We start from the raw sequence: 27,288 nt of genomic DNA on the forward strand, positions 1-27,288 counted from the left end.
CCTGTGTCCCCTAGTAATTGACCTCTCCACATCCTTCATCTAGTCTAGAGACCAGAACTGTGTACAATATTCCAAGCGTGGCCTAACTAAAGCTCTGTAAAACTGCAGCATAGCTTGTCTATCTTTATACTCAATGCCCTTGACAATGAAGGCAAGCATGCCATAGGCCTTTTTTACTACTTTATCTACCTGTACTGCCACCTTCAGTGTTCTGTGGACCTGCACATGCCCAGATCCTTCAGCATAACAATACTCCTGAGGGTTCTGCCATTCACTGTATAATTTTCACCCGTACTTGACCTTCCAACATGCATCACTTCACGATCGTCTGGATTAGGCGGAACCAAATGGAAAGGTTTTTAATTACCTCAACCTTGAACTACTGTTGAGTCAATACATCCTTTTCTTTCATACTAAATGAAGTAACTCAGCAAATGCTATTTGAACTTTCGTTCGTCAATTCAATTAAATGAATGACCATTTTAATCATCTAGAGGGTATGTTTGAATATTAATATAAATGTTGTTTTGAATAATCTCAAAATCTTTTATGCATGAAGAGAAAAATTTGTGTTGTTTAATAGGTAAATGGAGCAGCTTGAAAGGTTCCACAAACAGTAACAAAGCTGAACCAGTTAATCTATGATTTGATTTTGGTGAGGGAGGATCAATAGGCCACCAGGATGAGTCCCTGTCCATTTTTCTTAATATTGCCACAGGATCTTTTACATCCTGATTTGATAGAAGGGCCTCAGGTTAACAATTTGCCCAGACAGCAGTGCCTTTCATTGTGCAACACTCCTTTAGAGCTGTATTGAAGTGTTAACTCAGATTATGAGCGCGAGTCTCTGGAATGAGGCTTAAAATGATATTCTGACTCACGTGCATGCTACCACTGAGCCAACCTTGCACTCAGAATGCTGAGAGAAATATACCAAACTAATCAATGTCCGTTTTATCTGACAGTCAGTGCAAAGTCTAGTCATATTAACCCTGAGTCGAGACAAAAAAAACTAGGAAGAAAGAAACCAATTTAGGGAAAATATTGTGAAATTCCTCCGTGATTCCTGAAAGTTGTAATGAAACACCAGGACACCAGTGTTATAGCATAAAAAAATCCTTACATGATCCCATTTACAAACTAATTCATTTTCTGCCTTCCTCGCATTTCCCAGCTCTCATTTTTAGGGACATAGGACCATGCAAGGCTGGTAGTAATCACCTGCATCTGGTTTCAAAAGTCACAGACTTCATAGCTAGTGTTAATTTTAATACCCTTCATTATCTCATCTGTTGAAACCTCATTAGTTACTGTCCTAAAATTTTTGTATGGAGACATTTGATTTTTACCTTTTATTCTTCAAGGATTGGAACGCCTATGGCCTATTGTTAAGAATGTTTAAAAAAAAGGGCTGGAATTATCAATTTGGTCCTTTAAACCTGCTCTGCCTTTCAACGTGGTCATAGCTGAACTTCCACCTCAACTTTACCTACTTATACTATTCTCCGATCTCTTAAATCGCTTCATACCATTTCATCTTGAACATACTCCATGTGCAATCTACAGTTCTTTGGAATAGAGAATTACAACTATTTACAGTCATCAAGCCATTTCTCCTCGTCATAGTCCTAAATGGCCAACCCCTTTTTCAATTGGCAATCCCAAGCTCCAGATTCTTCAGATAGGGGAAACATTTTCTGAACATCTACTCTGAGCCTCTTTAAGGCTTTTAATATATTTAAAGTGGACCACCCCTAATTTTTCTAAACTTCAGGGAATCTAGGCCTAGTTAACGCAATCTCTCAATGTATCTCACCCAGACAAGTGGAGAGTATTCTGTCATACTCCTGACTTGTGCCGTGAAGGTGGTGGACAAGGTTTGGGAAGTCAAGAGGTGAGTTACTTGCTGTGGTATAGAACATAGAACGTAAAACAGTACAGCACAGTACAGGCCCTTTGTCCCACGATGTTGTGCCACCCTATTATCCTACTAAGATCAATCTACCCTGCATACATTTTACTATCCTCCATGTGCCTATCCAAGAGTCACTTATAAGCGGCTAATGTGTCTGACTCCACTATCAATGCCGGCATTGCGTTCCATACGCCCACCACTCTGTGTGAAGAACCTACCTCTGACATCTCCCCTATACCTTCCTCCAATCACCTTAAAATTATGTCCCCTCGTAATAGTCATTTCCACCCTAGGAAACAGTCTCTAACTATTCACTCTCTATCTATGTCTCTCATCGTCTTGTACAACTCTATCAAGTCACCTCTCATCCTCCTTTGCTCCAATGATAAAAGCCCTAGCTCCCTAAACCTTTCCTCATAAGACCTGCCCTCCAGTCCGGGTAGCATCCTGGTAAATGTCCTCTGCACCCTCTCTAAAGCTTCCACATCTTCCCTGTAATGAGGTGACCAGAACTGAACACAATATTCCAAGTGTGGTCTAGTCAGAATTTTATAGAGCTGCAGCATAACCTCGCGGCTCTTAAACTCAATTGCCCTGGCAATGAAAGTCAACACACCATACGCCTTCTTAACAAACCTATCAACTTGGGTAGCAACTTTGAGGGTATCTATGGATGTGGACCTCAAGATCCCTCTGTTCCTCCACGCTGCCAATAATCCTGCCATTTACCCTGCATTCTGCATTCAAATTCGACCTTCCAAAATGAATCACTTCACACTTTTTTGGGTTGAATTCCATCTGCCGCTTCTTAGTCCAGCTCTGTATCCTGTCAATGTCCCATTGCAACCTACAAACAGCCCTCCATGCTGTCCACAACTCCTCCAACCTTCGTGCCATCAGCAAACTTACTAACCCACCATTTCACTTACTCATCCAAGTCATTTATAAAGACCCTAGCCTCTTACCTGTTCTTGTAGCCAAGTATTTACATTGTTCATCCAATTGACCCTCAGAGCATCTCACCGCCCCCCCCACACACACACACGCACAATATCTACACACACACAATATCTACACACCCCTAAGCACTACAGGCAATTTAGCGTGGTCAATCCACCTAGCCTGCACATCTTTGGACTATGGGAGGAAACCCATGCAGACACGGAGAATGTGCAAACTCCACTCAGACGGTTGCCTATGGCTGGAATCGAACCCAGGTCCCTGGTGCTATGAGGCAGCAGTGTTAACCACTGAGCCATCGTGTAACAGTATAAATTCCAAGCAGAGTAGAGCAACATCACTTCATTGGAGGCCTCACTGATGATGTTATGTAGCATAGTGATGAAACGTCTGAAAAAAAAAGCCAGCTTAGTGAACAAGTCACAACCTCACTGCTTCAGACTTATCCTATGTAAGATGTGTCCATGTGCATTTCTAGGATTAGTCGAGTTGCTGTGTTGGGAACCACCCCTGGTATACTATCAGTACGATGATTTGCAGCTTTGCTATGGTCCTGTTTTTTTTTTTGTCTGCTGGACACAGGCCACCAGAAATGTTGAACTTCCCTCTGACTACATATTCCCCTGCAGCTTGCTGTAACCAATGGATTGTTTAATGTATTTTATCAGTCTTGTTTAACTGTCATATGGATGTACATGGAATAGTGTAGGTTAGATGGGCTTGAGATCGGTATCAGTGATAATGGGAACTGCAGATGCTGGAGAATTCAAGATAATAAAATGTGAGGCTGGATGAACACAGCAGGCCCAGCAGCATCTCAGGAGCACAAAAGCTGACGTTTCGGGCCGAGACCCTTCATCAGAGAGGGGGATGGGGTGAGGGTTCTGGAATAAATAGGGAGAGAGGGGGAGGCGGACCGAAGATGGAGAGAAAAGAAGATAGGTGGAGAGGAGAGTATAGGTGGGGAGGTAGGGAGGGGATAGGTTAGTCCAGGGAAGACAGACAAGTCAAGGAGGTGGGACGAGGTTAGTAGGTAGGAGATGGAGGTGCGGCTTGGGGTGGGAGGAAGGGATGGGTGATAGGAAGAACAGGTTAGGGAGGCAGAGACAGGTTGGACTGGTTTTGAGATGCAGTGGGTGGAGGGTAAGAGCTGGGCTGGTTGTGTGGTGCAGTGGGGGGAGGGGACGAACTGGGCAGGTTTAGGGATGCGGTGGAGGAAGGGGAGATTTTGAAGCTGGTGAAGTCCACATTGATACCATTGGGCTGCAGGGTTCCCAAGTGGAATATGAGTTGATGTTCCTGCAATCTTCAGGTGGCATCATTGTGCCACTGCTGGAGGCCCATGATGGACATGTCACCTAAAGAATGGGAGGGGGAGTGGAAATGGTTTGCGACTGGGAGGTGTAGTTGTTTATTGCGAACCGAGCGGAGGTGTTCTGCAAAGCGGTCCCCAAGCCTCTGCTTGGTTTCCCCAGTGTAGAGGAAGCCATACCGGGTACAATGGATGCACTTTACCACATTGGCAGATGTGCAGGTGAACCTCTGCTTAATATGGAAAGTCATCTTGGGGCCTGGGATAGGGGTGAGGGAGGAGGTGTGGGGGCAAGTGTAGCATTTCCTGCGGTTGCAGGGGAAGGTGCCGGGTGTGGTGGGGTTGGAGGGCAGTGTGGAGCGAACAAGGGAGTCATGGAGAGAGTGGTCTCTCCGGAAGGCAGACAGGGGTGGGGATGGAAAAATGTCTTGGGTGGTGGGGTCGGATTGTAGACGGCAGAAGTGTCGGAGGATGATGTGTTGTATCCGGAGGTTGGTGGGTGGTGTGCGAGAATGAGGGGGGATCCTCTTTGGGCGGTTGTGGCGGGGGCAGGGTGTGAGGGATGTGTTGTGGGAGATGCGGTCAAGGGCGTTCTCCACCACTGTGGGGGGAAAGTTGCGGCCCTTGAAGAACTTGGACATCTGGGCTGTGCAGGAGTGGAATGCCTCATCGTGGAAGCAGATGCGGCGGAAGCGGAGGAATTGGGAATAGGGGATGGAATTTTTGCAGGAGGGTGGGTGGGAGGAGGTGTATTCTAGGTAGCTGTGGGAGTCGGTGGGCTTGAAATGGACATCAGTTACAAGCTGGTTGCCTGAGATGGAGACTGAGAGGTCCAGGAAGGTGAGGGATGTGCTGGAGATGGCCCAGGTGAACTGAATGTTGGGGTGGAAGGTGTTGGTGAAGTGGATGAACTGTTCGAGCTCCTCTGGGGAGCAAGAGGCGGCGCCGATACAGTCATCAATGTAACGGAGGAAGAGGTGGGGTTTGAGGCTGTGTAGGTGCGGAAGAGGGACTGTTCCACGTAAGCTACAAAGAGGCAGGCATAGCTGGGGCGCATGCGGGTGCCCATGGCCACCCCCTTTGTCTGAAGGAAGTGGGAGGAATCGAAAGAGAAGTTGTTGAGGGTGAGGACGAGTTCGGCTAGGCGGATGAGGGTGTCGGTGGAGGGGGTCTGGTCGGGCCTGTGGGACAGGAAAAAGCGAAGGGCCTTGAGGCCATCTGCATGCGGAATACAGGTGTATGGGGACTGGACGTCCATGGTGAAAATGAGGTGTTGGGGGTCAGGGAATTGGAAGTCCTGGAGGAGTTGGAGGGCGTGGGTGGTGTCACAGACGTAGGTGGGGAGTTCCTGGACCAAAGGGGAGAAAATGGAGTCCAGATAGTTGGAGATGAGTTCGGTGGGGCAGGAACAGGCTGAGACAATGAGTCGCCCAGGGCAGGCAGGTTTGTGGATTGTCAGCTTTTGTGCTCCTGAAATGCTGCTGGGCCTGCTGTGTTCATCCAGCCTCACATTTTATTATCTTGAGATCGGTATGACAGGTCGGCACAACATCGAGGGCCGAAGGGCCTGTACTGTGCTGTAATGTTCTATGTTCAGTTTCTCATTAGTGGTAGCCTCCAGGATGTTGGTAGTGAGGGACTCAGCATTGCTGATGCTATTGCGTTTCAAAGGGTAAAGGTTAGATACTGTCTTGATCATTGTCTAGTATTTGTGTGGCTCAAACGTTACTTGCCACTTGGATATTGCTTTTGACAGGAGATGCTGTACATTGCACAATTATCTGTGAACATCCCCATATCTGATAGATAAATCATTGAAAATAGCTGGGTCTAGGTTACTACCCTGAAGAACTCCTGTAGCGATGTCATAGGAACTGAAATGACTAACCTTGAACAATCACAACCTTTCTTTGTGCCAGGTGTGACTAAACCAGTGGAGCATTTTCCTGTGATTCCCATTCATTATAGTTTTGTTAGAGCTTTTAATGCCACATTTGGTCAAATGTAACCTTAATGTCAAAGACAGCCTCTCACACCTTCTCTCTGGAGGTTTGGCTCATTTGTCCATCTTTGACTCAATGCTGTAATGAGGCCAGAAGTGATTATCGGGTAGATGCCAGTGTTGTAGCTGGAGTGGAACAGCTTGGCTACGTGCACAGCAAGTTCTGGAGCACATCTTCAGTATTTCTTTCAGAATGCCATCAGAGCCTCTCGCTTTTGCAGTATCTTTCTTGGCTAACGAGTAAAACTGTACACAATACTCAAGATGTGGTCTGTGAAGTAACTCCACAGAGGCCTGTATCACACCACCAAGTCACCCTTAATTTACAAATGGAGAGTGCTTGACATTGATCTAGCTCCCTCAGGGCCAGCTATCAGCGTGAACAGGATGTCTGACACTCCTGTTCTTATCTGACAGCCAGGACTCCCTGTTTGGATCAGATTAACAGCCCCAATTAGGGAAATCCATATTCTACGAAGTCTACCCGGCATACCTCGTTACAATCGCTACATCCTTCCCCCACCAAGTCTGAGGACATAGGCTGGTTCTTCCTTTAGTAGCTCCTCCTGGGGTGTTTTAAAACTGAGTAAGGTTCCTCCATCTCTGCCTCCGGTACAGGCAATGTGTAATGCAGAGTAGATTGCCTCGTGCAACCAGAGTGACTTGGAAGAAAATTATTTTCCCCTTCCATCAAGGAGGCAACGTCTGCTATGTCCATCTCAGATTCTGAGGTATCTTCATTGCTTGAAAGAAAGGAAGAGCCCACAGTTGGAAATGCTGACAAGGAGCCGGGCAAGTTTTGCTCCCACACCTTTTGTGAGTTTGCAGCTTTCATATGGTTAGCATGCTTATTCAAGACCATCACACCTACTCGAACTTTTTCCACTACTAGACCTGACCTCAGGTCAACCATGCCTGTTACCAATGCAGGGCTGTTCTTGTGGTTCCTACGCCAAACTTCACCCTCTGAAATAAACTATCTGTTTCGCTTAATGGAGTCTTGAGTCCGACATTGGCATTCCTGATGCTGTTTCACCCTCCACCCCACCCCTCCAAGTCCAGGAAGATCAGATTTAGCCAGGTGAGGAGTCTTCTCCCCATTACACCTCTGCTAGAGCTATACGGTTTTTCCTATCATCATCCTTGTGTTAGACAAATGAACTCTATGCACATCCAGCCTTTTTGAGTGGGTATCCACAGTGACTAAGAACATTGAGCCCATGAAAGAGCCTGCATAGTCAATGTGTAACCAAGTCCAGGGTTTGCCCAGCCGTTTCCATGAATGTCGGGGTGCTGCTGACAGTAACTTCATCCTTGTTGGCACTCTGGGGCACTGTCTCACCAATGCAGTTAAGTCAGCACCCAATCCTGGCTACCAAACATAACTTTTCGCTAGCAACCACATTTTAGAAACCCCTGGATGACCCTGGTGGAGTTCAGCCAGTATCTGGTGGTGATCTTTGCAAGGGGCAATCAGTTTTGCTCCCCATAACAATAACTCATCCTCTACTGACATCTGTTCTGGCCAGGTCCAAAAGGATTTCAGTTTTGGTTGTGACAGCCCTTTGGTTCCCCCAGCACCTCCAATTTTGTTGGGACTGAATCTTTCTGTGTCCAAAGTCTGATATTGGTCAGCTGTGACTGGAAGTGTGTCCAGAAAATTTTAAAACTCTTCCACTGGCAGTACACTGGTGTGTATCTGCCAGCGGGAGGCAGCTCAAGGTGCCCGCATTCGCTACTTGACCTACCAGTCGGTGTTCCAACTTGTAATTATACACACTTCGAATTAAGCCCCATTGCTAAATTCAGCCTTAAGCTATGAGCAGCACTGCCTTGTCCTCTTTAATTAGAGCAATAGGTGTTTGTAGTCTATTATTATAACAAATTTACGTCTGTAAATATATCAGGGGAACTTCCTGACTCCAAATCTGACTGTCAAACCTTTCCTGTCTAATCTCGGCATACCTACATTCTGCACTTGTCAAAATCCTGGATGGATATACTATTATGCATTCCTCTCCATTGGGCCACCTATGAGCTAATATTACCCTGATACTGTATAGGAGGCATTGCATATCATAGTGTGCCACACTTTGAAGGATGATAGTTGTTTTTTCACTTCCCCAAAAGCTATGGCTTGGCTATGCGACCATTTCCAAGGTTATCTCTTGTTTAAGAGATGATGCAAAGGCGTAGGATGGAAGTAAGATTATGTATGAACTTTCTGTAACAGTTTGCTTGACCAGGGAAAGACCTAAACTCTGGTACAGACATGGGAACAGGGTCACCTTTGATCACCCCTACTTTATCTTCCAATGGGTGTAACCTGGTCTTGTTGACTCTGTAGCCCAAGTAAGTCATTTGTGTGCATGGAACACACATTTTTCCATTCTAAGGCAAATACCCACCTGGGAAAAATGTCTAATAACTATATGCAACTTCTCTAATTGCTCCTTATTGGTCTTCCCTGTTAATAGCACATCATCTAGATGAATGCCAACCTGGGGTAGACTTTGTAAAATGTTCTCCATCTTCCACTGAAAAATTGCACAGGCTGATGATACCCCAGATTGCTTTCTCATGTATTGGTACAAACCCTTCTGAGTATTAATTGTGGCATATTCTTGGGAATCCTCGTCTAACTGCAATTGCAATAAGCATGGCTCATGTCCAGTTTCATGAGGGACAGCTCTATGTATGAATCTCTCAATGGGGAGGCAGTAGCTGACTGGTATTATTGTGGGACTCTTAATCCAGAAACCAGTTAGTGCTGTAGCCAGGTTCAAATCCTTCCATGGCAGATGGTGGAATTTGAATTCATTTTTAAAAAGTCTGGAATTAAGAATCTAATGATAACCATGAATCCATTGTCACTTGTTGGAAAAACCCACCTGATTCAATAATGTCCTTTAGGGAAGGAAACTGCTATCCTTACCTGGTCTGGTCTGCATGTGACTGACTCTCGATGTGGTTGACTCTGAACTACCCTCTGGGCAATGAGGGACAGGCAATAAATGCTGCTGAGCCAGCGATGACCTCATCCTGTTAATGAATTTAAAAAAAACCTTCTATGCGAGTGATTGATAGTTATCCAGTTGTGCGAAATGGTTTACCGTTCGTTGAATATCCTCACAAAGGTGAGCTGACCTGTTGGCCTTCACAATTGGTACGGCTAGTGCTGCCCATTCCACAAACTGGACTGGTTTGATGATTGATTTATTCGCTTTTCAGTGCCCTGATTTCTGTCTCTACTTTTGTCCATAAGGCAAATGGCACTGCGCAGGCCTTTGTAGAATTGTGGAATTGCTTCCTGGTTAGTATGAAAGATGGCCTTGACTCCTTTGATAGTCACTTTATCTTCCTGAAAAATGTCTGGGTACTTAATCAGGACTTCACTAAGGCAGCCATTTTCTAATTGAAAAGTACTGATACTAGGTGATTCTTTACCAACCAATATTGCCCTATCAAGCTAGGGCCTGAGGCTTTTACGACAGTCAGAGGTGACATTTGGGGTCTGGCCAGTGGCGTTGGGCGCTGCTTCAGCTTTCTCTTTGATGTTGCGGCCTCAGGGAATAGTTTAGTGGCTGCCATGTGTAGCGGTGTCCTGTAGCTACTTAGGAAATTGAGAAGCCATGTGCAGGAAAAAAAAGTTCTAACTTTGTATGATTTTCTTTTTTTTATAAGTATACAATTAAAATGGTGCCAGCTTATGGCAACTTACTCACATTTTATTGTATACACACAAATACATGTAGCAATAAATTACTATTACTGTTACTATTACTATTTTGGAAAAGCCTTCTCAACAGCAGGATGAAGTTTACTGGCCTTGAGTTATTGGGTTTATCTTTGCATCCATCATTGAACAAGGGTGTAATTTTTGTAAGTGTCCAGTTAACTCACACCGCTCCTGAGTTGAAGGAAGACTGGAAAATTATGGCCTGTGCCTCTTGCAGTTTCACCCATGCCTCCCTCAACAGTCATGAACGTAGTCCAGCTATGCCTATTGACTCATCAACTTTAACTTCCACCAACCTATTGAATGTAGATTACTGTCTTCCTTTACAAAGACAACTGCAAATAAATGCTTCAGCCTCTATGTGTAAATGTTATTTGACCTCACCCCACTCTTGATGCTGTTTTACTATTTATATGTTGATAGATTTTCGGATCCCCTTTTATGCCTATAGGTCACTCTGCATACTTACTGTTTGTGTATTTACATTTCACTTCTTTTCTGAACTTTCTACAGGCAGTCTGATTCTCAATTGCATTATCAAACTGACATCTGTCATATGTTCGTTTTTTTTTGCTTTATTGTATTCTCTCCATTTTGTCATTCAGGAAACTCTGGATTTATTTGACCTACCTTCCACATGTTGGGAATGTACCTTAACTATACCCGAACTATCTCTTTGTTGCAGATTGACCATTGTTCCATTAAGGTTATACCTACTAGTTTATAGACATCCAAACTGTAATGGTAATGATGGGGAAAGCATTAAACAGGAAATTAGAAATGCAAGTTATAAAGCTATGGCTCCAAGTATGGGTGATTTTAATCTGCATGTGGATTAGGCAAATCAAATCAGTAACGATACCATCGCAAAGGAATTCAGGAAGTGTGTAGGATATTGATTCAGAAAACCATGTGTTGAGGAACCAACTAGAGGACAGCCTTCCTAGACTGAGTATTGTGTATTGAGAAAGGAATAATTGGCAAATTAGCTGTGTGAGGCTCTTGGGAAGAGTGATCAAAATATGATAGCATTCTGCATTAAGATGAAGAGTAATATAGTTGATTTTGAGAATAGGGTCCTGAATCTAAAAATAAACCATGATGGTGTGAGAGATAAAATTGTGATCAGAGATAATGGGAACTGCAGATGCTGGAGAATCCAAGATAACGAAGTGTGAATCTGGATGAACTGCTTGGCCTGGTGTGAGAGATAAGCTGGTTATGATAAATTGGGGAATGTTACTTAAAGGGATGACGGGTGGATAGGAAGTGACAAATGTTTACAGAGCACATGGAGGAATTTCAACAATTGTTCATTCCTGTCTGGTACAAAAATAAAATGGGAAATGTTGACCGACCAAGGTAATAAGGGAAATTAGGAATAGTATTAAATCCAAGGAAGGAACATACAAATTTACCAAAAAACAAAGCAGCAGACCCGAGGATTGGGAGCAGTTTAGATTTCAGAAAAGGAGGACAAAGTGTTTGAGATCTGAGGTAGGGAAATAAGAGTCAAGAGTCTGAAAGTAAACTTGCAAGGAACATGCAAACTGATTGTTAAAGCTTCGAGATGTGTGAAGAGAAAAAGATTAGTTAAGGCAAATGTAGGTCCCCTTTACAGTTAAAGGGGAAGTTATAATGGAGCACAAAGAAAATGGCAGATCAATTAAATACATATTTTGGTTCTGTCTTCATTTAAAAAAATTCCAAACTTGTTAGTTTATGCAGGGTTTAATGAGAAGGAGGATTTGAAGGAAATCAGTTCTATGAGGGAAATGATGTTGGAGAAATTGATAGGATTAAAGACCGATAAATCCCAGATCCTGATGATCTACATGAGGGAATATTTAGGGAGAAATTGTGGATGTAGTGGTCATTTTCAAATTCTATTGACTCAGGAACAGTTCTTATGGATTGGAGGGCAGGTAATGTCACCTCATCATTGAAACAGGAGGTGGAGAGAAAATAAGGAATGAAAGACTGGTTAGCCTGACATTGGTGGTAGGGAGATGCTAGAGTCTCTCATTAAAAGATTTAATTGCTGACCACTTGAAAAACAATGATAGGATTGCACAAAGTCAGCATGGATTTATGAAAGGGAAATTGTGCTTGACAAATCTGCTGGAATGTTTTGAAGATGTAGATGGGGGTGTAGGGTGCAGGGTCAGTGGACGTGGTTTACATAGACTTTGAGAAGGCTTTCAATAAGGTCCCACTTAAGAGATTAGTGTGTAAAATTAAACTGCATGGGATTGGTGATAGTGTACTGACATGGATAGAGAACTAGTTTTCAGACAGGAAACAAAGACAAGGGATAAATGGGCCTTTTTCCAAGTGGTTGGCTATGATTAGTACTGCAGGCTTCAGCAGTAGGATCCCAACTATTCACAGTGCATTCTAATAATTTAGATGAGGGAGTTAAATGTAATATCTCTAAGTTTGCAGACAACAATTTGGGCGAGAGGGTGATTTGTGAGGAGCATACTTCAAATGTTATTTGGACAAATTGAATGAGTGATTAAAATACATGACAAATGAAGTATAATGTTTCTGCCAGGCGGCCTGGTTTCCTACCATAGTCCAAAGATGTGCCGGTTTGGAGGATTGGCCATGCCAAATTGTCTGTGTGTGCAGGCTAGGTGGATTAGCCGTGGTTAATGTGGGGTTATAGAAATAGGGTGGCATGCTTTTTTGGAGGTGCAGCCCAGACGTGATGGGCTGAATGGCCTCTGTACTGTAGGGATTCTAATGATAACACTTCTGTAATTCTGTAATCACATGTATGACTGTGATTGTGAAGGGTTGTGAAATTAATTTGGTCCAGAAATTAGGAGTAGAGATCCCTATATCTCTGCCCTAAAAGGACAACCCTTAAGTTTAAGAGCAGCGTCCCACACTTTTGGGCTAATCCACCAGAACAAACAGCCTTACCATATCCAATCTGTCAAGATCATTCAGAATTTTATGAACTTGAATCAAATCACCCTTTGGTCTTCTCAACTCCAGTAAAAACAAGTCCACTTTGTCCAGTCTTTCTTCATAAGGCAGCCTAGTTTTCCAGTATCAATCGAGTAAATGCCCTCTGAACTGCCTCCAAGACACACATATCCTTCCTTGACAAAAATGCATACAAGAGGCGGTCTCACCAATGTCCTGTGTAACTGAAGCATAATATCCTTACTTTGATGCTCATTAGCCTTCCAAATCATGTGCTGCACACTAATTTTGTGACTCATGCCCAGAACACCTAAATCCCTCTGCACCTCGGAATTTTCCAGTCATTCACTGTTTCAAATAATATTCTGTTATTTCCTTCTTTGAGCTCCTCATGGGAGCACAAGGTGGCGCCGATACAGTCATCAATGTAATGAAGGAAGAGGTGGGGTTTAGGGCCTGTGTAGGTACAGAAGAAGGATTGTTCCATGTAACCTACAAAGAGGCAGGCATAGCTTGGGCCCTTGCAGGTGTCCATGGCCACCCCCTTTGTCTGTAGGAAGTGGGAGGAATTGAAAGAGAAGTTGTTGAGGGTGAGGACGAGTTCGGCTATGCAGATGAGGATGTCAGTGGAGGAGGACTGGTCAGGCCTGCGGGACAGGAAGAAGCAGAGGGCCTTTTAGGCCATCTGCACGGGGAATGCAGGTGTATAGGCACTGGACGTAACGTGGTTACTTGGAACGTAGCTTGCACGTAGAAGACAGAGGGTAGTTGTGGAAGGATATTTTTCTGACTTGAGGTCTGTGACCAGTGGTGTTCCACAAGGGTTAGTGCTGGGACATCCATTGTTTGGAATATATCTTTATGATTTTGATGAAAATGTCAGAGGTCTGATTAGTAAGTTTGCACAAGACAAAATTAATGGAGTTGTCAATAGTGAGGAAGGACATCAAAGGATGGAGCAGGATATAGATCAGCTGGAAAGGTGGTTGGAGTAATGGCAGTTGGAAGTTATTTTGGACAAGTGTGAGGTGATGCATTTTGGGAGATCAAACATGAGATGAAAGTATATGGTAATCGGCAGGACACTTGAGGGCATTGATATACAGAGGGATCTTGAGGTCTAAGTCTGTAGCTCCCTGAAAGTAGCAGCACAAATAGATAAGGTGGTAAAGAAGGCATATACGGCCTGCTTGTCCCCATTGGTTAGGGCATTGATTATAAATCTTGCCTTGCCAAGCCAAGCTGCAACTTTGTAAGACTTTGTTCAGGCCACGTTTGGAGTACTGTGCACAGTTCTGGTTGCCACAGTATAAGAAGGATGTGAAGGCTTTGGAGAGGCTGTAGAAGAGTTTTACCAGGATGTTGCCTGGATTGGACTGTATTAGCTGTAAGGAGAGGTTGAATTAACTTTGATTGTTTTGGAAAAAACAGATCATTTTTTGCTAGAGCATTGAAGGCTGAGAGGTAACCGATGGCAGGTATGTAAAATTGTGAGAAACATGATTAGGTTGGATAGTTGAAGTCTCTTTCCCTAGGTGGAAATGTCAAATACTAGGAGGCATAAGTTCAAGGTGAGAGGGGGCAAGTTTAAGGGAAATGTGCAAGGGAAGTTTATTTTATTTGGACATTAATAGATGCCTGGAATGTGCTGCCAGGGGAGGTGATAGAAGCAGATATGATAGCAAAAGAGGCATTTAGGCCTGCACACGAACAGGCAGAAAATAGAGGGACACAGACCATATGCAAGCTGATGAAATTACCTTAGAACAGCATTGTAGTTGGCACAGACATGGTGAGCCCACTGACCTGTTCCTACGCTATACTTTATGTTCCATTTTCTATGTTAATTACGCTCAATGACCTGGCCCCCACTGTCTTCTGCAGCAATGAGTTCCACAGATTAACCACCCTCTGAAGAAATTCCTGCTTATCACAGTTCTAAAGGGTCATCCTTTCACTCTGAGGCTGTGTCCTCGGGTCGCAGTCTCTCCTGCGAGTGGAAACATCTTCTGCACATCCATTCTATCCAGGCCCCTTAGTATTCTGTAAGTTTCAATGAGATTCCCCTCTCATTAGGTACATGGATGGAATAGGTATGGAGGGTCACGGACTAAATGCAGGAAAATGGGACTTGTTTAAATTGTGAAAATTGGGCAGCATGGGCAAGTTGGGCCGGAGGGCCTGTTTCCATGCTGTAGAGCTTTATGACTCATTCTTCTAAATTCCATAGAGTACAGACCTGACAGGAAAACTGGATATTTCTGAAGAATATGACTCTGTTGCAGAAGTATGCCACTTAGTTAATGAAATATGACCTGTTTTTCCTCCGTCTAGGTATGTATAGTGGATACTGGCGTAAGAGGGACCATTGCAGTAGGATTAGTCCCTCAGTATTACAAGCTGGATCATCAACCAGGATGGCTTCCGCATTCTATTGCCTACCATGCAGATGATGGCAAGTGAGTCATACAGAAGATCTGAAATTGAAAATAATCTGCCTGCAATGTCTTTGTTCTTCTTCCAGTGGAAGCTGTTAAAGCAATAATTGTTTATGTAGAACTTTATCACACTTCGAAATATCTCAGACTGCTTCATGCATTGTGAATTAATTTCGAATGCGGTGATTAGAGTTGAGTTGCTCATTTGTACATCAAAGATTCCACAACAGAGGTCATAAATGAGTGCCATCTAGTTCTCCAACACGTCTATTGCCTTTGACATCAAGGCAACATTTGAGCAAGATGTAGGTAGCATCAAGGAGCCTGAGTAAAGTTGGTTGGGAATCAGGGGAAAATTCTCCACTTTTTTGAGTCATTTTGAGCAGAAGGATGTTTGCGGTTGTTAGAAACCAGTCCTGTCAGCCCAAGGACACCACTATAGAAGTTCTCCAGAGTAGTATTCAAATTCAACCAGATTCAGCTGCTTCGTCAACAATGTTCTCTTTAACAAAATTTCTTAAGTGAGAATGTTTGATAATTTCTGCGTTCTGTTCCATCCAGAACACATCATACCGATGTAATCCATGTTCGTATATAGCAAGGCCTGGACAAATTTCAGGCTTGGGCTGATAAATGACAAATACCAACATTTGCATCACGTAAATGCCAGACATTGACTATCTTCAACAGGAAAGAATCTAACCATTGCCCCTTAACATTCAATGACATCAACTCGCTGAATCCCATGCTGTCGACATCCTTGGGGTGACCATTGACCAGAAACTGAACTAGACTAGCCATATAAATACAATGGCTACAAGAGCAGGTCAGAATCTAGGAATCCGGCAGTGTGTGACACATGTCGTGATGCATGGAATCCGTACAGCGTGGAAGCAGGCCATTTGGTCCATCCAGTCCAGAGTGACCCTTCAAAGAGCAGCCCACCCAGACCCATCCTCCCCTACCTGATCCCTGTAACCCTGCATTTCCCATGGCTGATCCACATGGCCTGCACTCCCCTGGACACTATAGGTACTTTATTGTGGTGAACCCATCTAACCTGCGCACCTTTGGACTGTGGGAGGAAACTGGAGCACCCAAAGGAAACCCATGCAGATGCTGGGAGAATGTGCAGACTCCACAAATTCAGTCACTCGAGGATGGAATTGAACCCAGGTCCTTGGCGCCATGAAGCAGCAGTGCTAATCACTGAGCCACCGTGACTCCTCAAAGCCTGTCCGCTAGGCACAAATCAAGGGTGTGGTAGAAGGCTCCCCGCTTGACTGGTTTAGTGCTGGTTTAGTGTTGTTGCCGTTCCAACAACACTTAAGCTTGACACCATTCAGGACCACCCAAATCTCTTGTTTGGTATCACATCCACCGTTTTGAACATTCACTTCCTTAGACACATATCCATACTAGCAGCAGCATGTACCATCTACAGGATGCATTGCAACAACCCCCCAGCACTCCTTCAGACACCTTCCAAACCCACTATTTCCTACTCCTGGAAAGTCAAGAGCAGCACATGTGTGAATACCGTCACCTGCAAATTCTCCTCACATTCCAACCTGATCGGGAGCGATATCACTGTTTGTTGTTTGTTGCTGGGTCATATCCTGGAGCTTGCTCCCAAAAATATAGTGTATCTTCCAGCACTACATGGACCTCAATAATTCAAGAAAGTGGCTCGCCATCATTGGCTGATGAACCAACCTTTTAAAAAAAAAACTGACAATTTCAAGACCGTGCACTATTTCTTGCCCCGTTTTACTTGGGATTCTTGAATGTATCCCATCATTTGTTTTTGATAGGGTCATGTTCAAAGGGGCTTTAATCTACAGAGAATGCTCTGCTATCGCTGGCATGGGATTATTTGCTGGGAACAGTGTGGAAAGAGCTTTACTCTCACGCTAAAAGAGTAGAGAGAGCTTTATTTTCAGTTTAAAAGAGCAGAGGAAGCTTTACTCTGTATTTAATCGCTTGCTGTCCCTGTCTGGGGACTGTTTGTTTGCAATAATGTAGCAGGGGCATTGCTCTGTCTGTAACCCATAACGTGTGGGGATGTGATTGAGTGTTGGTTCTCAGTGATGCACCGGCATGGTCAGTGCTGAAAGAATCCCAATTAATTCAGTCATGATCGTGATTGCTATTTGTGTACAGAACAGGAACAGGCCCTTCAGCCTACTATGTCTGCATTGAACGCATTGCCATTCTAAACTAATGCCATCTGGCTGCACGTGATCTGTCTCCCTCTATTCCCTACCTGTACATGTATCTGTTTAAATACCTCCTAAACTTTGTTATTGTGTCTGCTTCTACCACCTCCCCGGCAGCGCAATCCTGGCATCTACCCCTCTGTGTTAAATATTTGATTCGCACACCTCCTTTAAACTTTTCCCCGCTCACCTTAAACCTATGCCCCCGAGTATTTGACATTTCCACCCTGAGAAAAGGACTCCGAGTATATTCAAAAATACTGTAATCAGAAAGACTACCCATCTATCCGTAATTTTCTCTACTTCTGTCCGATCACTCCTCAGCTTCCGACAAAAACGGTCCAAGTTAATCCAGCCTCTCGTTATAGCTCAAACACTCCAATGCAACATCCTAGTGAACTCCTTTTGCACCCTCTCCAAAGCCTTCCTGTAGTGCGGTAACCAGAACTGCACACAATACTCCAAATGTGGCCAAAACTAAAGTTTTATACAGCTGCAAAATAACTTGCCAACATTTATTGTCAATGCCCTGACCAAAGAAGGCAGGCATGCTGTATGCCTTCTTTACCACCTTATCCACTTGTGTTGCAACTTTCAAGGAGCCATGGACTTGGACCTCAAGATGCCTCTGTATATCAATACACCTAAGAGTCCTGCCGTTTACTGAATACTTGCATTTGATTCCCCAAATTTCATCCTCTCACTTGTCTCGATTAAACCCCATTTACCATTTCTCTGCCCAACTTTCAAACTGATAGATATCTTGCTTCAACCTTTGATAACCTTCCTCACTAGTGACAACTCTTATCAGGTTTTGTGTTGCCTGCAACCTTACAAATCTAACCCCCTATATTTTCGTTCAAATCACTAATATATTTCTAGATTACAAACTGAGTTCCTAGCACTGATCTTTGTAGAATACCACTGGTCATAGACCTCCATTCAGCAAATCACACCTCCACAACTACCCTCTGTCTTTTATGACCAAGCCAATTTTGTACCTAACTTACCAACTCACTATGGATTAATCTTCAGGATCAATGTACCTTGAGGCACCTAGTTAAATGCTTCAGTAAAATCTATGTAGATAACATCCCTAGTTATCTAGGGATAGCTGACTATCCCTAATAAGGTCATTATTTTACAAGTGTGAGTAAATTTGGAGTGGCACGGTGGCTCAGTGGTCAGCACTGCAGCCTCACAGCACCAGGGACCCGGGTTCAATTCCAGCCTTGGGTAACTGTCTGTGCAGAGTCTGTGCAGAGTTTGCACATTCTCCCTGTGTTTGTGTGGGTTTTCTCCGAGTGCTCCGGTTTCCTTCCACAGTCCAAAGTTGTGCAGGCTAGGTGGATCGGCCATGCTAAATTGCCCATAGTGTTCAGGGGTGTGTGGGTTATAGGGGGATGGGTCTGGGTGGGATGCTCCAAGGGGCAGTGTGGACTTGTTGGGCTGAAGGGCCTGTTTCCACACTCTAGGGAATCTAATCTAATCAATCCTGTCCCTAAGAATCTCCTCCAATAATTTCGCTCCCACTGATATAAGGCTTACTGGTCTATGGCTCCCTGAATTAACCCTGTTGCAAAACAAAGAAACAATATTGGCTATTCTGTAGTCTTCTGGGACTTTGTGGCTAAAGATGAAACAAAAATCTCCTTGAAGAACCCAGCAGCCTCCTCACTTGCTTCCCACAATATCCTGGGAAAGATCCCATCAGGCCCTGGGGACCTATTACCCTTAATGTTTTTCCAGATACCGAACACCAACTCCTCCTTAATAGCAACATAAACTATCATCCATGTCCTTAGCTTTGGTGAATAACTATGCAAAGTACTCATTAAGGACCTCAACTACTTCCTCTAGTTCCATGCATAAACTCTCCCCTTTGTCCTTGAGTATAGCTACCCTTTACCTACCCTTTTGCTCCTAGTATATGTATAAAATGCCTTGTGATTCCCTTTCATCCTACTGGCCAAGGACATTTCACGGCCTTTTTTCACCCCTCCTAATTCTTTATTAAAGTTCTTTCCCACTTCCTTCACATTCCTCAAGGGCTTTGTCTGATTTCTCTTTCCTAAACCTTACATATGCTTCCTTTTCCTTTTTGACTAAGCTTTCAATATCTGTTGTCATCCAGGTCAGCCGAATCATGCCATCCTTATCTCTCATCCTCACAGGAACATGTTGGTCCTAAACTCTGATCAGCTGGCATTTAAAAGACAGATATGTCAGATGCGGATTTATCCTCAAACAGCTGCCTCTAATCTCATTTCCCCAATTCTTGCTTAATCCTGTTGTAATTAGCCTTGCCTCAATTTCACCTGAGGATCAGTGTTATCTTGATCCATAACTATCTGAAAGCTTTTGGAATTATGATCACTGTTCCCAAAATGCTCCCCCACTGAAACTTTGACCAATTGGTCAGGCTCATTCTCCAATGTAAGGTCTAGTATAGCCCTTTTCCTAGTTGGACTACCTACATATTATTTCAAGAAACCCTCCTGGATGCACCTAACAAATTCTGCCCCATCTAAGGCCCTGACATGAAGGAAGCCCTGTTAATACTAGGGAAATTAAACAAAAAAAATCACCCACTGCAACAACCCAGTTACTTTTATATCTTTCCAAGATCTGCCTACATATCTGTTCCGTTAAATCCCGCTGGCTATTGCAAGGCTTGTAGTATTACTCCATCATAGTGATTGTACCTTTCTTATTCCTGAGTTCTACCCTATGGCCTTGCTGGATGAGCCCTCCAAGATGCCCTCTCTTAGTACAGCTGTGACATTCTCCTTAATCAATAATGCAACTCCCCGACCCCTTTACAACCCTCTCTCTCTCTCACTTGAAATAGCTAAATCCTGGAACATTGAACTGCCAGTTCAGCCCTTCTCCCAGACTAGTTTATGTAATGGCTTCAACATCATAGTTCCATGCACAGACCCAAAATCTGAAGCTCATCTACCCTACCTGTTATACACCTTGCATTAAAATAAATACCACTTCAGGCCGCCAGGCCTGCTGTGTTCATTAACCTGGCCCTGACTGTTCTTCTTTTCATAGAATCATAGAATTTTACAGTACAGCTTTTGACCTATTGTGTCTCTACTGGTTCCCAAAAGAATTGCCCAGCTGATGAGATAATGGGAACTGCAGATGCTGGAGAATCCAAGACAACAAAATGTGAGGCTGGATGAACACAGCAGGCCAAGCAGCATCTCAGGAGCACAAAAGCTGACGTTTCGGGCCTAGACCCTTCATCAGAATTGCCCAGCTGGTTGCATTCTCCAGCCGTATCTCTGTAGCCCTCTAAATACGTCACTTTAAAATATATAGCCAGCTCTCTTCTGAAACTGTGTATGGAATCTGCCTCTACCATTCTCCCAGGCAACGCATTCCAAATCGTAATGACTGTGGGAGTAAAGAAGTTTCTTCTTACCCCACTCCTCGCTCTTTCTTGCTGACAGCCTTGAAATTGTGACCCTGAGTATTGAAGTACAACCAGTGGAAACAGAATATCCTGTTTACCCTGCCAAAATTGACCATAATTTTGGACAACTTCAAAAAGCTCACCTGTTAATCTTCTGTACTCAAAGGAGAATAAGCCCAATTGCCCTAATGGTTCCTTGTGTTTAAAATCATTCCAATAAACCTCCTTTGCACTCTCTCTAGGACTTTAATATCCTTCCTTAAATAAGGTGCCGAAAACTGAACACAATGATCCAAATGTGAGCTGCCAATGACTTGTAGAGGTGTAGTATCACTTACTTGCTTTTATACTCTATACCTCTATTTGTAAACCCAAGGACCCTATAAGCCGCCTTAACAATGTTTTCAACTTGCCTAACCGCCTTCAGAGAAATATGCACTTGAAACCCAAGGAGCCTGTCCTCCTGTACTTACTTCAAAGTTTTACCATTGAGTTTGTACTGTCTCTCCCTGTTTCTCCAACCAAAATACATTACCTCACATTTTTCTGCCTTGAAATTCACCTGCCAGGTATCTCCCCTTCTCAGTTTTTGTGAGTTAGCTGATCTCTCCCGGAATCCTCCTCAGTCACTTCTCACTACCGCCCTAATTTTCTTGTGTTGAGTGACTTGTTTGGCCATTTCAAAGGGCACTTAAGAGTCAGGCTTGTCGACCAGACTTGGTAAGCAAGGCAGATTTTCTTTCCGGAAGGATGTTCATGAGCTGGATGGGTACTTAAAACAATAAATGGTTGCCATTAGGCTATTGAATTGAAATGTTACAAACTGTCACAGTAGGATTCAAACCCATGCCCTCAGAACATTAGCCTGGCATTCTGGATTATTCATCCAGTGACATTACCATGAATAACAGCTTCACCGTTTCTATGTCATCTGTCAAATTGTACAATGCAGATGGATTGATCTGGGTACGTAGAACATAGAACAATACAGCGCAGAACAGGCCCTTCGGCCCTCGATGTTACGCCGACCTGTGAACTAATCTAAGCCCCTCCCCCTACACTATCCCATCATTATCCATATGCTTATCCAAGGACTGTTTCAATGCCCCTAATGTGGCTGTGTTAACTACATTGGCAGGCAGGGCGTTCCACGCCCTTACCACTCTTTGAGTAAAGAATCTGCCTCTGACATCTGTCTTAAATCTATCACCCCTCAATTTGTAGCTATGCCCCCTTGTACAAGCTGAAGTCGTCATCCTCGGAAAAAGACCCTCACTGTCCATCCTATCTAATCGTCTGATCATCTTGTATGTCTCATATAGGTAGCATGGCTGAATGGTCTAAGGTGCTGAATACAGGCTCTGGTCTGTTTGGGATGGCATGGTGGCTCAGTGGTTAGCACTGCTGCCTCACAGTGCCAGGGAGCCAGGTTCAATTCCAACCTTGGGCGACTGTACAAACTCCACACACGCATCTCCACGTCTCCGTGGATTTCCTCCGGGTGCTCCGGTTTCCTCCCACAGTTCAAAGATGTGCAAGTTAGGGTGGATTGGCCAAGCTAAATTACCCATAATGTGTTGGTTAAGTGGATTAGCCATGGGAAATGCAGGGTTGCAGTGATGTGGTGAGGGGATGGATCTGGGTGGGGTGCTCTTTGGAGGGTTGGTGTGGACTTGTTGGGCAGGGTAGCCTGTTTCCACGCTGTAGTAATTCTATGATTCAATGAAATGCGAGGAGAAATAATCAAAGAAAAAGGTGGACAAAGAACTTAACCCTGTATTTTTCTTGGATGGTATTTCTGTACTTATGTGAATTTTGTTTCCTTCCACTCATTTAAAAAAAAAGTTTAAAAAAAGCCTTTTATTCATTCTTAAATCTTGGTTCTTTGAAAGCAGTGAACTTGTATGATTTGAAGTCCAGCCTCTAATGAAACCTGTTGTGTGGCAATATTAATTTTGAGTTGAAGATGTGGACTTGTATTTTCTGATTATAAAGAATATGAGCTCAGTTTTTAATGAACTGATTATTTTTGATTCTGTAGGTTGTTTAATGGAAATGAGGTGGGCCAGCAGTTTGGACCTAAGTGTTTTACGGGTGATCGAATTGGTTGTGGAGTCCACCCAGAATCCTTTGATAGAGGAATGGCAACTGTGTTTTTCACAAGAAATGGCAAAGAGGTGGGAACAATACACTTCATCGAAGTTGAAGCATTTATTCATCTCAGACATATCAGGATATTATTCCTCTATCCTCGGTTACAGCCAGTCCCTGGGCGAGAGCCCACGACTTATGATTGCAGATGGGACACCTCTAAATGGTTATGCTCTTGGCTCCCCTTTCCTCACGTCCCTCTGTTGGTTGCAACAAGATTAATGTAGAACGGACCCCTTCTTATGCATACCTTTTCCCAGCCCAAATATTTGTAAATAAATGTTTTAAAAGGACTCAATTTAATCAGGCTTTTTTTTATCCAGGAAGGATTGAGTTTTTTCATAATAAAATCTAAGAGAGAATAAAACATGACACATACTCATGTATGAGTAATGAGAGGTGAGACCAAAAGGTTTTAAAAAAAAAATCACTATTTGTCTTGTCTGTGATAACTAGATTGTGAAATGTTAAGATAATAAAATGTGAGGCTGGATGAACACAGCAGGCCAAGCAGCATCTCAGGAGCACAAAAGCTGACGTTTCGGGTCTAGACCCTTCATCAGAGAGGGGGATGGGGTGAGGGTTCTGGAATAAATAGGGAGAGAGGGGGAGGCGGACCGAAGATGGAGAGAAAAGAAGATAGGTGGGGAGGTAGGGAGGGGATAGGTCAGTCCAGGGAAGACGGACAGGTCAAGGAGGTGGGATGAGGTTAGTAGGCAGGAGATGGGGGTGTGGCTTGGGGTGGGAGGAAGGGATGGGTGAGAGGAAGAACAGGTTAGGGAGGCAGAGACAGGTTGGACTGGTTTTGGGATGCAGTAGGTGGAGGGTAAGAGCTGGGCTGGTTGTGTGGTGCAGTCGGGGGAGGGGACGAACTGGGCTGGTTTAGGGATGCGGTGGGGGAAGGGGAGATTTTGAAGCTGGTGAAGTCCATATTGATACCATTAGGCCGCAGGGTTCCCAAGCGGAATATGAGTTGCTGTCCCTGCAACCTTCGGGTGGCATCATTGTGGCACTGCAAGAGGCCCATGATGGACATGTCATCTAAAGAATGGGAGGGGGAGTGGAAATGGTTTGCGACTGGGAGGTGCAGGACTGAAAAAGAGTCATATTTGACTCGTATTTGTTCAGTTTCTCTCTCCACAGGTGCTGTCAACCTCTCAAACCTTTTCAGCGTATTGTGTTTTAATTTACTTATCTTTAAACATTACACTTAAACTTAAATAAGTCATCATTTTTGGAGGGCAATAGATTTTTTTTTGCATGCTCAAATTGGAGGGCTGGAAAAAATTGTGCCTATAAGAGCTGCTCCTTTTTATTTTGAGGTATTTTCAGTGTTAGAGCTGATTTCCTCACGTTCTAGGAGCAGTAATTACTGTTTTATAAGCTGTTGCCTTGTTTGGGAATTTTTGGGGGTGGAAAAAAGATCAAAACAATGGCACTTGAAAAAGGAAGAATAGAGACGAAGGCAAGAACCACATGGGCAGTGTATCAAAGGGAGAAATAAACCTGCACTGCTGACTGACTGGGCATTGAATCTGCACAGCTGACTGTTCTGCTTGATTTCAAGTATCCCTGGACATTGGGGTTGATCTAAGAAAATATTAACAAACAGCGAAATTCACAGCTGACCTTCGAGAAACCCATGTGGGAGAGCTCACAGCAGCGGAGCAGCTAAGTGGCTTTTTAATGTGTAAACATAAAACATAGAACATCGAACAGTACAGCACAGTACAGGCCCATCGGCCCACGATGTTGTGCTGAACTTTAACCCTAAACCTAAGGTCTATCTAACCTTCTCTCCTACCTTATACTATCATCCATATGCCTAACCAATAGCCGCTTAAATGCCCCTAATGAGGCCGACTCCATTACCCTCTTTGGCAATGCATTCCACGGCCCTACCACTCTGAATAAAGAACCTACCTCTGACATCTCCCCTACATCTACCTCCACTCACTTTAAAACTATTCCCATTGTAATAGCTACCTCGACCCTAGGAAAAAGGTCTCTGGCTGCCTACTCTATACCTCTGATCATTTGTACACCTCTATCAAGTCACCTCTCATCCTTTGTCATTCTAAAGAGAAAAGCCCTAGCTCTCTCAAACTTTCCTCATAAGACCTTTCCTCCATTCCAGGCAACATCCTGGTAAATTTCCTCTGCACCTTTTTCAATGCTTCCACATCTTTTCTGTAATGAGGTGACCAGAATGGGCACAATACTTCAGATGTGGCCAAAACAGTGTAACCTTACTCTTTTTTTTGTAAGTGTAGTGTAGGTTGTTTTTAGATTATATGTTTTATTGAGTTCTGTCTCTTGATTAAACTTCAAAAATATAAAGCGTATGTATTAAGTTAGCCAGGAGCAGTGTTTTTTTAGAGCAGTAAGACTGCTATATTTTGTGTCTGTAGATTGTTAAGATTCAAAGATGGCCTTTAGTAGAGTGATTTGCTCTTCCTGTTGGATGGAGGAGATTAGGGAAAGATTCCACGTCACTGATGCTTATGTCTGCAGGATATGTGTTTAGTTGCGAATCCTATTGGATTACATGGATTGGTTGGAGTAGCAGTTTGGGGCAATGAGGAATTTATAGGAACTAGGGGGTGTGTTGGGTGGCAGTTGCAGTAAGGGAGATGAATCAAAGATACAGTCAGGTAGATAGGTTATCTCCAAGAAAGGTAGCAGAGGGAGGCAGGTCTTGCAGGAGTCTTTTGTGGTATCCCTATCTCAAGCAAGTATGCTGTTTTAGAAAATGTAGGGGGTGATGGACTCTCAAGAGAACGTAGCACTGACAGCCAGATTTCTGGTACCAAGTCTGGCTCTAATATAATGAGAGGTACATCACGTTCCAAGAAATCAATTATGATAGGGGACTCTGTAGTCAGGGGCATAATCAGACATTTCTGCAGCCGACAGTGAGACATCAGAATGGTGTGTTGCCTCCCTGTTGCAAGGATATTTCCGAGAGGGTGCAGAACATTCTCAAAGGGGAGAGAGACCGGAGTCATTGTACATACTGAAACTAATGACAGAAAGAGAAAAATGATGAGATTCTAAGGAGACAATATAGGAAGTTTGGCAGGAATTTTCAAAGGAGGCCCTCAAAGGTGGTAACATGTGGATTACTCTTGGTGCCACAAGCTAGTGAGGTAGGGATAGGAGGATAGAGCAGATGAATGCATGGCGAAGGAGCTCGTGCAGGAAAGAAGGGTTCACATTTTTTAATCATTGGAATCTCTTCTGGGAAAGAAGTGGTATGGTGGCTTGGTGGCACCGTGGTTAGCATGACTGTCTCACAGAGCCAGCGACTGGGTTCAAATCCAACCTCAGGTGACTGTCTGTATGGAGTTTACACATTCTCTCTGTGTCTGCATGGGTTTCTGCCAGGTGCTCCAGTTTCCTCCTCCTGTCCAAAGATGTGCAAGTTTGGTGGACCAGCCATGCTAAATTGCCCATTGTGTTCAGTGATGTGTAGATTAGGTGCATTAGCCACGGAAAATGCAGGGTTACAGGGATATGTTGGGATGCTGTTCAGAGGGTCAAATGGCCCGTTTCCACACTCTGGGGATTCTATAACCTGTATAAGAAGGACAGATTGCACCTGAATTCGAAGGGGACTAATATATGGCAAGGAGATTTGCTCAAGTTGCTGGGGAGGATTTAACCTAGTAAAGGGGTTGGGACCCAGGGATATAGTAAGGAAAGTGATTAGTCTGAGACTGACACAGTTGGGAAAAAGAACAAGGCAAATAGCCAGGGCAGGCAGGAACAAAGCAGAGATTTAAGTAGGACTGATTAGTTAAATTGCATTTATTTTAATGCAAGAGGCATAACAGGTAAGGCAGATGAACACAGGGCATAGTTGGGAACATGGGATTGGGATATCATAGCAATTACAGAGACGTGGCTCAGGACTGGAAGCTTAATGTTGCAGGGTATAGATACGATAGGAAGGACAGGCAGGGAGGGAGGGCAAGAGAGGAGGGGACTGCCGCTTTTGATTATAAATAAAACTTTGGCTGTGCTTAGGGAGGATGTTCCTGGGAATATGTCCAGGGAAATTATTTGGGTGGAACTGAGAAATAACAATGGTTGATCGCCACTTTAATGGGATTGTACTATAGAACTTACTGCCCAGTAATGAGTGGGAAATTGAGAAACAAATTTGCAAGAGGTCTCAGTTATCTG

General features: G+C 43.9%; 1 protein-coding gene across 2 annotated transcripts in view; it reads left to right on the plus strand.

The window, feature by feature from the left end:
- The window catches only part of spryd3 (SPRY domain containing 3), a 364,516-nt gene that overhangs the window by 8,323 nt on the left and 328,905 nt on the right, over nucleotides 1-27,288 (plus strand). For both annotated transcript variants that reach the window (XM_059643420.1, XM_048523593.2), the window contains exons 4-5: nucleotides 15,200-15,324; nucleotides 22,991-23,126. In XM_059643420.1, the coding sequence (XP_059499403.1) occupies nucleotides 15,200-15,324; nucleotides 22,991-23,126 (261 nt within the window). The remainder of the gene's footprint in view (nucleotides 1-15,199; nucleotides 15,325-22,990; nucleotides 23,127-27,288) is intronic.

Source organism: Stegostoma tigrinum, chromosome X, assembly GCF_030684315.1.
Source record: "Stegostoma tigrinum isolate sSteTig4 chromosome X, sSteTig4.hap1, whole genome shotgun sequence".
NCBI classification, from domain to species: Eukaryota; Metazoa; Chordata; class Chondrichthyes; order Orectolobiformes; family Stegostomatidae; genus Stegostoma; species Stegostoma tigrinum.